The 12,500-nt window shown below is 35.8% G+C and overlaps 1 protein-coding gene across 3 annotated transcripts in view; it reads left to right on the top strand.

Moving 5' to 3' along the window:
- The window catches only part of slc35a2 (solute carrier family 35 member 2), a 9,032-nt gene extending 877 nt beyond the window's left edge, over positions 1 to 8,155 (top strand). Inside the window, exons 2-6 of one of the 3 annotated variants that reach the window (XM_054609926.1) lie at positions 2,614 to 2,796; positions 2,976 to 3,127; positions 3,466 to 3,588; positions 3,765 to 4,342; positions 7,986 to 8,155. In XM_054609926.1, coding sequence (XP_054465901.1) covers positions 2,614 to 2,796; positions 2,976 to 3,127; positions 3,466 to 3,588; positions 3,765 to 4,342; positions 7,986 to 8,013 — 1,064 coding nt within the window. In that variant the 3' untranslated portion in view covers positions 8,014 to 8,155. Of the gene's footprint in view, positions 1 to 2,613; positions 2,797 to 2,975; positions 3,128 to 3,465; positions 3,589 to 3,764; positions 4,353 to 4,874; positions 7,163 to 7,985 lie in introns of those variants that run through there. The other 2 variants (XM_054609925.1, XM_054609923.1) reach the window with 2 other exon arrangements.
- Positions 8,156 to 12,500: the final 4,345 nt, after the last annotated feature.

Genomic DNA, 12,500 nt, shown 5'->3' with positions numbered 1-12,500 from the left:
TATTATGTTATATATATATATTATTATGTTATATATATATATATATATATATATATATATTAATTATAATATATATATAACATAATAATATATATATATATAATATATATATATATATATATATAATATAATATATATATATATATATATATATATATATATATAACATAATATATATATATATATATATAACATAATAATATATATATATATATATATAATATATATATAATATATATATATATAATATATATATATATATATATAAATATAATATATATATATATAATATAATATATATATAATATAATAATATAATATATATATATATATATAACATAATAATATATATATATATATATATATATATAATATAATAATATATATATATATATAACATAATAATATATATATAACATAATAATATATATATATATATAATATAATAATATATATATATAACATAATAATATATATATATTTATAACATAATAATATAATATATATATAACATAATAATATATATATATATAACATAATATAATATATATAACAATAATATATATATATATAACATAATAATATAATATATATATATATATAACATAATATAATATAATATATATACAGTTGCAATCAGAAATATTCAACCCCCTCACCTCAAAAGACATTATAGTGATGTGGATGAAAGATAATGACAATAAATGACAGAAAACCTCATTAAACAACAAAAAATATTCATAGATACATATCTGAGTTATTTTGACGACAGAAGTTGACTTAACTTTGAAGTTCAAATGAAAAATGTAACTCTTTTAACACATGTGCATGTGCAGTGTTATTCAACCCCCAGCTTCAGTGCTTTGTGGCGCATCCTTTAGCTTTTATAACTTCTAACAAACGTTTTGGGTAAGTGCTGACAAGCTTCTTACACCTCTCCATGGGAATCTTTGCCCATTCTCCAGCTGCTGAAGCCTCTAGCTCAGTGATGTTTGATGGCTTCTGTGCTGCAACTGCCTTCTTTAAATCCCACCAAAGACTTTCAATCAGATTTAAATCTGGTGACTGAGAAGGCCACTCCAGGACGTTCCAGGATATGTTTCTCGACCTAGCTTAGGTTGACTTGGAGGTGTGCTTGGGATCATTGTCTTGCTGGAAAGTCCAATGATCACCAAGGTTTACTTTGCCAACAGAAGGCATCACCTTCCTCTTTAAAATGCCCTGGTATTTCTGGGAGTCCATGATGCCAGGTTGCCAGTTCCTGCCGCAGAAAAACAGCCGCCACATCATCAATGACCCACCTCCATGCTTGACCGTGGGGATGGTATTCTTCTGGTCAGAAGCCTTTCTCACGCCAGACATACCGCTGGTCCATATGTCCAAACAGTTCCAGTCTGGTTTCATCAGTCCATAGAACTGTCTCCCAAAACTCTGTCGTCTTATCCACATTCCTCCTGGCATATTCTAGTGGACTTTTGATGTTCCTTGTGGTGAAGAGTGGAGTGCGTCTTGGAGTCCGGCCATGAAGTCCTTGTTTATTCAGTGCACGTCTTACAGTTGCCACTGAAGCACTAGTACCAGCCTCCATCAGGTCATCCTGTAGGTGTCTTGCAGTCACACGGGGGTTTCTCTTAGTTGTTCTAAGTTTCTAAGGGCCCTTGATGAAATGTTGGGCTTTCTTCCACGGCCAGGCAGGTTTGCAGCTGTTCCATAAGTATTAAACTTCCTTATAATGCTCCCAATGGTGTCGCTTGGAATATTACATTTTTGGGAAATCTTCTTATACCCAAGGCCCTTCAGGTGTGATGAAATAATCTCCCCTCTCAGCTTTTGTGGAAGCTCCTTTGTCTTTCCCATGTTTGCAGCTCACCTTGAATCCCTTCATGGGTGGGGTTTATATCTGCATCCCAGCTGAAGCAAATGAAGGATCATTATAGAGTTCCTAAAGGCTTCATTATGTTTCAACTCCACTTTAGGCCATAAAAACTGTCAGACAGCTTTAAAAACAACAATATTATATCGGGGTTGAATAATTGTGACATGGCTATCATAACAAAACATACTGTTACACACAAATACTACATCATGCATTTTTTTGTGTTGATTTTATGTATCACTCAACTCATAAAGGAGTCATCTGAAGCAGAATCTTGCTCTTTGAAAAAACTTTAATTGATAAATCCTTAAAATCTTTGGGGGGTTGAATATTTCTGATTGCAACTGTATATAACATAATAATATAATATATATATAATATAATAATATATATAACAATAATATAATATATATAACATAATAATATAATATATATATATATAATATAATAATATATATATATATAACATAATAATATATATAACAATAATATTATATATATATATATATTATTATTATATTATGTTATATATAATATATATATATATATAACATAATAATATATATATATATATATAACATGTACATGTGTAACTTGTGTGCATTTATGTAACAACACAAAGGACAACATTACCTCTGACATGTCGGACTGTGGAGGACTGGCAGGTGGACTCTGGTGGTCTTGGGGTTTGACCCGGTTCCTCTGGTGGTCTTGGGGTTTGACCCGGTTCCTCTCAGTCAACAGGAGGCTGAAGTACATCAGTCTGGCGGTCCTGGTGGTCCAGAATGCGTCCCTCATCCTCAGCATCCGATACGTCCGCACGTTGCCAGGCGACCGTTTCTACGCCACGTCGGCCGTCGTCATGGCGGAGCTCCTGAAGGTCGCGACCTGTCTGATCATCATCCTGCTGCAGAAGAGATGTGAGTGGAGGCAGAGCGGACCGGTCTCTGATCGATTCCCGTCTACATTGATCAATTAATCAATCATCAATATTATTGATTATTATTTTACTGAACATTTATATTAAAGTCAAAATAAATAACTTTATTGATCCCAACCAGAGACACAAATAACACCCTGTCTGTCTGTCTGTCTCCAGTCAATGTGAAGGAGACGGTCTACTTCCTGGTGGACTCCATTGTTTTCCAGTATAAAGACACTCTCAAACTGGCCGTTCCGTCTCTCATCTACACTCTCCAGAACAACCTGCAGTACATCGCCATCTCCAACCTGCCGGCCGCCACCTTCCAGGTCAGACCTCCACCTCCTCCTTTACCTCCTCCTTTACCATCACCACCATCATCATCATCATCATGGCGGTCCGTCTGTAAACACGGTCTCACTTCCTGTCTGAGGCTCATTGGTTCCTACTGGAGACGTTATTCAGTGATTCACATGTGACGCTCTACTGAGTGTTTATGTGGGATAGAGTCACAATGAGCTAAAGTGTGATGATGATGATGGTGGTGATGATGGAGGGACAGCAGTGAGGCTCACTCATGTGTTGTTAAAGGAGCTCTCATCAGGACACTAGTTAGTAGAACTCTCCCCCGGTGGTTTGATTCCCAGCCTCCGTGTCGTCCTCTCAGGTGACGTACCAGCTGAAGATCCTCACCACGGCTCTGTTCAGTGTGATGATGCTGAGGAAGTCTCTCTCCAGAGTGCAGTGGGTCTCTCTGCTGCTGCTGTTCTCCGGGGTCGCCGTCGTTCAGGTACGTCTGCTCACCTGCAGTACTCAGGACATTAGAGATATAAGCGGAGGAGACGAGGAAGACAAACGAGGAGAGAGGAGTCAAGGAAACAGGCCTGATCAGCTGGTCTTTATCGGGTATTACTCTGTGTTTTATGACTGACTGATTGATTGGTGATGTCATTGATCTCCTCTCAGGTGCAGCAGGAGGGGAAGAAGGAGGCGTCGGTGTCGGACGGCACCAACCAGAACTACACGGTGGGTCTGGTTGCCGTGGTGATCAGCTGCCTGTCGTCGGGCTTCGCCGGCGTCTACTTTGAGAAGATCCTGAAGGGCAGCTCGGCGTCCGTCTGGATGAGGAACGTGCAGCTGGGGATCTTCGGCACGGCGCTCGGCATGCTGGGACTCTGGTGGAAGGACGGCGCCGCCATCGCCGAGCACGGCTTCCTGTTCGGCTACACCGACATGGTGTGGTGCGTCATCTTCAACCAGGCGTTCGGCGGGCTGCTGGTCGCCGTGGTGGTGAAGTACGCCGACAACATCCTGAAGGGCTTCGCCACCTCCTTCTCCATCGTCGTCTCCACGGTGATGTCCGTCTACCTGTTCGGCTTCCACGTGGACCTGCTCTTCTCGGCGGGGGCGGGGCTTGTCATCGGCGCCGTCTACATGTACAGCCTACCCAAAGCCTCCTCGGCCCCGAGCTCCTCCTCCTCCTCAGCGCCTTCGGCGTCGCCGAGATCCGACGGAGGAGCAGAGATGGAGGCGTTTCTGCCAAAGTCAGTGCTGGTGAAGTGACTCCCCCTCTCTCTCTGGTGGTCTGTACCTCCTGCTTCCTTCCTTCCTCCTCACCTCCTCCTGACCTCTTTCCTCCCTCTAACAGGATCTCCTCATGACCTTCTCCTTCCTCCCCTTTGACCTCCTGCTTATCGTCTCCTTGCCTTGCATTGACCTCCTGAGCTCCTGCAGACCTCCTCAGCTGAGCTGAAACTCTTGACGACGGAGGAGAAAAAGAGGAGGAGACTCTTTATTTGCACCTTGTCTTGTTCTAACTCTTCTCCTCTTCTGGCTCCGTCTCTGCTCCTCATCAGCGGCTCCTGAACCGAAACAAAAGACCTGCTCGCCTCCTTTTTGCTCCCCCTGTGGTGAAAAGGAGAACAGAGGAGGAGAGACGAGTCTCACTTTACTGCTTTCCTCCTCTGCTGTAACTCTGAACTCCTTCTGACTCGAGGAGGAGGAGAATGTCTGGTTCTCCTCCCAGCTCCTGCTCTCCTCCCTAAACACTAACCTCTCCTCTCTCCTCCACCTCAGAGCTCAGGGAGGCGCGGCGTCTCCCCCCCCCGCCGTCCTCGTCACAGACTAACTGCTCAAAGCACAACAGGAGGAGGAGGAGCAGCGGGTCTCTGCCTTAAAACTCTCTCTGTCACTAACTGAAAGAGGAGAAGCCTTACGCTGAATATTGGTTATTGATCCTGAACATTTCTTCTGATCAGGTTTATTTTCATTGATTTATTTCTGATGAACTCTGATGAAAACACAAAATAGAGAAAAATGTCTCCGAGTCCAAAGTGACTTCTTCAAATGTTCTTCTTCTTCTTCTTCTTCTTCTTCTTCTTCTTCTTCTTCTTCTTCTTCTTCTTCTTCTTCTTCTTCTTCTTCTTCTTCTTCTTCTTCTTTTTCTTCTTCTGTGGTTTGTTTCCTGCTGCGGTTCTTCTTCATGATAAGCTGATAATCAAAACAGATTTCATTGAATGGAGGAGACCAGGTGAGTCACATGACCTTCCATGTGACCTCGTGTTCCCCTGAACTGATGGGTTTAAGTTCTCAGTGATCTATTGATTGTCCCGCTGATGGCTCAGAGTGGAACATGCGGAACCTTGAGCTCCTTTTAATAGAACAATAATCATCACATATTGATCGATAAGGAGTGGAAACTCCGGGGCTGTGTGATTTCAGCTCTTATTGATTATTGATTGATTCTCGTGAGTGTTGGGTGCCTTTACATGGTGTGTGTGTGTGTGTGTGGTCAGCTGACCTCTGATCAGTGAGTCTCTTTAGACGTCCTGAATGTGTTCGGTCTGACAGCTGCTTCCTGTTTACCTTGTTTACCTTGTTGTTGTTTACGTTGGGAGGAAGCTTCCTGTTGTTTTGTCTCCAGATGCTGCTGACTCCAGTTTGTTACTGAACTTAATCAGCTGATCGACTGATCGATGTGATGATTTCATCTTCATCATCATCTTCATCACAACATTCAGTTTGATGTGAAATCAGAAAACTTTGACTTTTGATCTAAAGTCAATATGTTTCATAATATTTCTGTGATTCGTCTTTTTCAACACAAACGTTTAATAATGAAACTGACAAACAACCTTTCATTCCTTCACTTAAAGGAGAAGATGATGATTATTGATTATTGATTGATAACTCTTCGTGTCGTTGGAGCGTCGTTCTTCATCTTCTGCTGGTCGTCATGGAGACAAAATACAGAACAAAGGGATTCTTTTTTTTAAGTACAAATATTCTGTTTTAATCATCAGAATCAAAAAGAAAACCTTATTTTGATTTTGTCTTTTTTGTGTTTTTGTAAAAAAGGTTTTTGTCTTTTGGGAACAAATATAAATATATATATTAATATATCATGAGTTTAATTTAAGAGGGAATGAAAGTTGGATCTGTGTTTTCTGGTGGAGGAAGAGGAAAGTGTGAACTGATCGATTGATTGATTTGATTGACTGACTTTAGGACTCAATGGTTGCCGTGACAACGAGGACAAAACAATCTGAATGTTTTTTATTATATAATCAGAGATGAGGTTTAATACGCTGAGCAACGTGGAAACTATTTATTTTTTTGGATCATAAGTTAATAATAAACCAGATCAATATGTTTTATGATCAACATCAACAATAACGCTGTTTTCTCAATATGATCAGATAAATGTGGGTTGAATCAAAATGTTATTGCCAGAAATCATTTTGTTTATTAATGAAATAATTATCTCGTCATTTTGATTTAATTATAAGAAATATAATAAAAACATTCTTATTTTCCTGAAATAATAATTTCACGTCGGCTCTCCGTATTAGATCTTTAATCTTTTTGTTTGTTTCTGCTTTTGCATCAAAATTCTAACTAAATATTAAGAATATTTAGAGGAGAAGCAGTTTCATTTATTTTATTTATTATAAGTTGCACAGAGATTTTTTTTTTTTTTTAAACAGCCTGAAACAATAAAAGATGTAAAGAGCTTTTAATTTGGTGCCAAACGTCTCAGTGAACCTCTTTACTCTGCGGCGCCTCCTGCTGGCCGCTCCCCGTCCTGTAACCTCTGGAGGAGTTAAGCTCTTTTATTTTGAAGTCTGAGAGTTGATCCTGATTGTTCGATTCCTCTTAATCTGTAAATACTTCTTTTGGTAAAGTTTTATATAAACAAGGAAATGGACTCAAACATCTGTAGTTTGTCTTCATTTGTAGTTTAATTTGAGTTCAGCTGTTTATTTCTGCAGCTCGTTACGACGTCATTAATAAAAATAATAAATCTGGAGACGAAGAAGTTAAAAATATAAAGGAAGTCAGAAATTTATAGAACTTTGATCTTGTTGGAGTGTGTATGTGTATACATATTTATACATACATATATGTGATATATACATATGTTTATATCACATATATATATCACATGTATGTGTGTGTGTATATATATGTATATATCACATATATATGTATATATCACATATATGTATGTATCACATATATATATCTCACATATATGTATATATATGATATATACATATATATCACATATGTGATATATATATATATCATATGTATATAGTATGTATATGTGTATATACATGTACATATATACAAATATATGTGTGTATATGTACAATTATGTGATATATATATATATTCTCAATCTGCTTTTTTAATCTAAAGGCTGTGAAACTATTAACCCTGTTTTATGTTTTAAATCTGTATTTGAATTGAAACAGTTTAATAATGTTATTTGTTTATAAACATTTAATGATTTGTTCTTTATGTCAATGAAGGAAAAAAACTGTTTTCAGATTGATGAGGACGAAACAGGAACTTATGATTCTTCTCCTTTTTCTCCTTCTTCTTCTTCTCCTTTTTTTCTCCTTTTTCTCCTTCTTCTCCTTCTTTTTCTCCTTCTTCTTCTTTTTCTCCTTCTTTTTCTCCTTCTCCTTTTTCTCCTTCCTTTTCTCCTTTTTCTCCTTCTTCTTCTTCTCCTTCTTTTTCTCCTTCTCCTTCTTTTTCTCCTTCTTTTTCTCCTTCTTCTTCTTTTCTCCTTTTTCTCCTTCTCCTTTTTCTCCTTCCTTTTCTCCTTTTTCTTCTCCTTCTTTTTGTCCTTCTTGTTCTTCTTCTTCTTCTCCTCCTCCTCCTCCTCCTCTCCTCCAGGTGTTCAGCTAAACAGAAAGGATCCTGAGTGACAGACGGCTGCCTTCATCCTCTCTGCTGGTGGTACTGTATTATTTTTTACAGTACTACTGTAGTATTTTTACAGTACTACTGTAGTATTTTTACAGTACTACTGTATTATTTTTACAGTACTACTGTAGTATTTTTACAGTACTACTGTAGTATTTTTTACAGTACTACTACAGTACTACTGTAGTATTTTTACAGTACTACTGCTGTATTTTGACAGTACTACCAAAGTATTATGACTATTGCTGTTTGATGATGGTACTACGCCGGTATTACTGTGGTACTTCGGCTGTATTTTGAGAGTACTACCGTAATAATACTACTACATTTTAGATTGTTTAATTATCTCAACATTCTGAACATAACAGGATTAAAAATAATATTATTATTATTATATATGTAGCTGCTCTCAGCTTCCATATACAATATTTGTTTATGGTAGTTTAATAATGAAATGAGGTCTTCAAAGTATTTCAGGTTAATTATTGTCAAAAAGATTAAATTTACTCAGAAATTCAAAACTGACGAGAAACAAACCCAGAACTGTGACTCTTTATGAAATCACAAAGAAGCTAACTATCAATTATGTTATTTTTGGTTGAAATTGGATCATTTTTAAGGTAAAATGACTAACTATTTTCTTATTTATTTTTTTACGTGGAGAGATGGAGTATCTTTCCTTTCACAATAAAAGGTTGTATTAAATGTAACATTCAGGACAAAATAATTTAAACCTTTTGTCCACAAACTTTAGAGTAAAGCAAGATTATGATTTAAACTTAAACTAACTTTAAATAATAAAGTTAAAACAACAAACTAGAACTACAGATTGTGAATTTAATTTGACATAATTCAATATTTTGATTAAATCAAAATTATGAAATTATTATTATTATTTTTTTAAAAGAACCTGGAAGTATTTCATAGTTTAAATTTTTTTGTGAATATTTATTTATTTTATTTTATTTTTATTTCATTTTTTACACGTTATACATTTCAAAATAAGAGGCCATATTAAAGGTCATATTTTTAAAGGAAACTATTAAAACTATTTTCTCCCTAAAGCGTTGAAGTGATTTAACTGAAGTGACCTTAGCTTTGAGCTTTTATACATTTTTAAAATTGTATTTTTCTTTTTAAAGAAGTATTTTATGGACTGCATTGTAAAACTTGTAAATGTATCGTTCTCGTCACCGCGCTGCCTTAACTTCTGTTGTTGAACTTCATGTGAACTTTTAAAATGTAAAACACATTAAAATGCAATTTGTTCATAAGAAAATATGTTTGTTTTGTTTTTTACCACATCATGTAGATTAAAGTTTGTATTTAGTTTCAGATGTTTGATGGAGTCAATGTTTCCTTTTAAAACAAAACATGACATCTCATTTTGTGTAAAAAACAGTTTTTATGTTAAAACTTTATTAAATCTGTGAACTTTGTCATTTTGTTCTGATTTAAACTGAGGTCAGATTCACACGTTTCATTTTCTCGTTTTTAAATTCAAGAAAATAACATTTATAATTCACTTTAAGCTAAATGAAGTTTCCTTTCATATAAATCTATAATCATCTGAATATGTTTGATGACCTCACAGGTCATTTAGGTTATTTACTTTAATTTCCTCAGATATTAAAACCAGACAGGATTCTGATGATTGATAAATATGAAATGTGTTTGTTTGAGGAACTTCACCTCTGAAGATCAATAAAGGCTTGTTTATCGGATCTATATTGACGTATGGATCCACAGAGGAAGAGGAGGATGAAATCAGGTAAACACATAATTCTGATCATATTGATAAATAGGTTAAATAAATGAATAAATAATGATATATTCATACTTCCAGTAATGAGTGTGAGTCAGTAATCATCTTTATTCTTGTTGGTTTCAGTGTTTGTTGATCAATAATGAACGCTGGTTGTAGTTTGGAGGAGGAGCCACCAGGAGGAGACAGAGACTGGTTCACTGGGTTCATCCTGAGGAGCAGAAGGTGAACAAAACAAGCATCCACTTCAGAAAAGGAATGAAAAGACAAATGTTCTTCTGAGGTTCTTTTATCAGATATGAAGGTCGATGTTTGGATCAACAGACTGAAACTGTAAATCTCCTGTAAACAACACAAATGAAAATGTCCGAGTACAGCAGAAACATTAATATATTAATTAATCAGTGGATTGGCCGAAAATGATTGTGAAGCTTTTTGATATTTGAAGTTAAACTGTTCGTTAAACTGTTTGTTGGTTCAGATGTTTTTTAAAAACACTGTTCTTCTTTTATCGGAGTGTCTCACTGTTCATTATGTTTACTCTGAGGTTCCGTAAAGGAGCCGACATCGATCCAGTTTGTGGTTTCCATGGACCGGATCTTCAGGCCCAGCCGGGGGAGGAGAGTCTGGTTTGAGGACCTCAGAATCTCGACTCTTTGCAGATGATGTGATTCTGTTGGTTCCTTGAGTTTGTGTCCTTCAGGTTTATAAAAGATGTGAAACTTTGAGGTTGAGAGTCTGAGTTCATGGTTCTCTGCTGGAGATGTTCAGGTGGTTTATTGTGGTTTCGGCAGGGATTCTGGTACCGGACCGTCGTGGTTCAGAGGGAGATCTGATCTACGAGTCCGTCTACGTTCAGACCTTCAGCTCTGATCACGAGCTTCATGTGACTGAGACAAAGAGATACAAACGTCTGAAATGAGCTTCCTTCATAGGGAGTCTGGACTCAGAGATCCAGAGAGAGCAAAGTGTTAGCCGACTGTTAGCATTAGCCAACTGTTAGCATTAGCCGACTGTTAGCATTAGCCGACTGTTAGCGTTAGCCGACTGTTAGCGTTAACCCTTATTTTATGATTGAGCAGAGAAACATAAAGAAAGTCCAGTAAATGAATAGTAATAGCACAACTGCAGTGAGAGTAGAGAGTAGAATAATAATGAGGGGCGGCTGCGGCGTAGTGGAGAGCAAGGTAGTTCTCCCATCAGAGGGTCGGTGGTTCGATACCCGAAGGCTTGCCATCGGTGTGGACTGGATGATGAATGTTAGTTAGAGTCTGATGGTGGCACCTTGATGGTAGCCTGTCATCAGTGTGTGAATGGGTGAATGATATGTAACATACTACTGACTGTAAGTCGCTTTGGAGAAAAGCCTCTGCTAAATGACTGTAATGTAATGTAATCAGAACATAAAACATGAAGAGGTTTTCATTTAATGAATGAATCATTAATAATGAATGAATCATTAATAATGAATCATTAATAATGAACCATTAATAATGAATCATTAATGATTCATTCATTAATAATGAATCATTAATAATGAATGAATCATTAATAATGAATCATTAATAATGAATGAATCATTAATAATGAATCATTAATAATGAATGAATCATTAATAATGAATCATTAATAATGAATCATTAATAATGAATGAATCATTAATAATGAATCATTAATAATGAAATGAATCATTAATAATGAATCATTAATAATGAATCATTAATAATGAAATGAATCATTAATAATGAATCATTAATAATGAACCATTAATAATGATTCATTAATAATGAATCATTAATAATGAATGAATCATTAATAATGAAATGAATCATTAATAATGAATCATTAATTAATAATGAATGAATTATTAATGAATCATTAAAATGAATCATTAATAATGAAATGAATCATTAATAATGAATCATTAATAATGAATCATTAATAATGAATCATTAATAATGAATGAATCTTTAATAATGAATCTTTAATAATGAATGAATCATTAATAATGAATCTTTAATAATGAATCTTTAATAATGAATCATTAATAATGAATCTTTAATAATGAATCTTTAATAATGAATCATTAATAATGAATCTTTAATAATGAATCTTTAATAATGAATGAATCATTAATAATGAATCATTAATCATTAATAATGAATCATTAATAATGAATCATTAATAATGAATCATTAATAATGAATCTTTAATAATGAATCTTTAATAATGAATCATTAATAATGAATGAATCATTAATAATGAATCATTATTAATGGTTCATTATTAATGAATCATTAATAATGAATCATTAATGACACATGCAATGAATCATTAAGGTAGAGCGCTTGTCCGTAACCACAAGGTTGGTGGTTTAATAATGCCGAGGTGTCTTTAATAATGGCGCTTCATTAATAATGTTAAATGAGAAATAATTTCCCCATTTGGGACTAATAAATGATTGATTATTATTATTATTATTATTATATACTCTACTTGGGTAGTTCCTGAACGCACCACAGAGAGACCTGCATAGTGTGCGTGTTTGCATGGACGGGGGACCCCTGTGACGTCAGAAATGCAGATTAAAGCAGGGGGGTCGTGGGTGTGGAGGGGGAGGAGTCCTGATGACGCAGAGAGGACGCGGGGGGCGGGGCTCTGTGCGTGACGTCAGGCGGAGCTGCAGCTTCTCCTTTTAAAGCCGCCGGACGGACCGCAGA

The sequence above is a fragment of the Anoplopoma fimbria genome, chromosome 12, assembly GCF_027596085.1.
Source record: "Anoplopoma fimbria isolate UVic2021 breed Golden Eagle Sablefish chromosome 12, Afim_UVic_2022, whole genome shotgun sequence".
Lineage (NCBI taxonomy): Eukaryota > Metazoa > Chordata > Actinopteri > Perciformes > Anoplopomatidae > Anoplopoma > Anoplopoma fimbria.
This window is presented reverse-complemented; position numbering and strand designations above follow the sequence as displayed.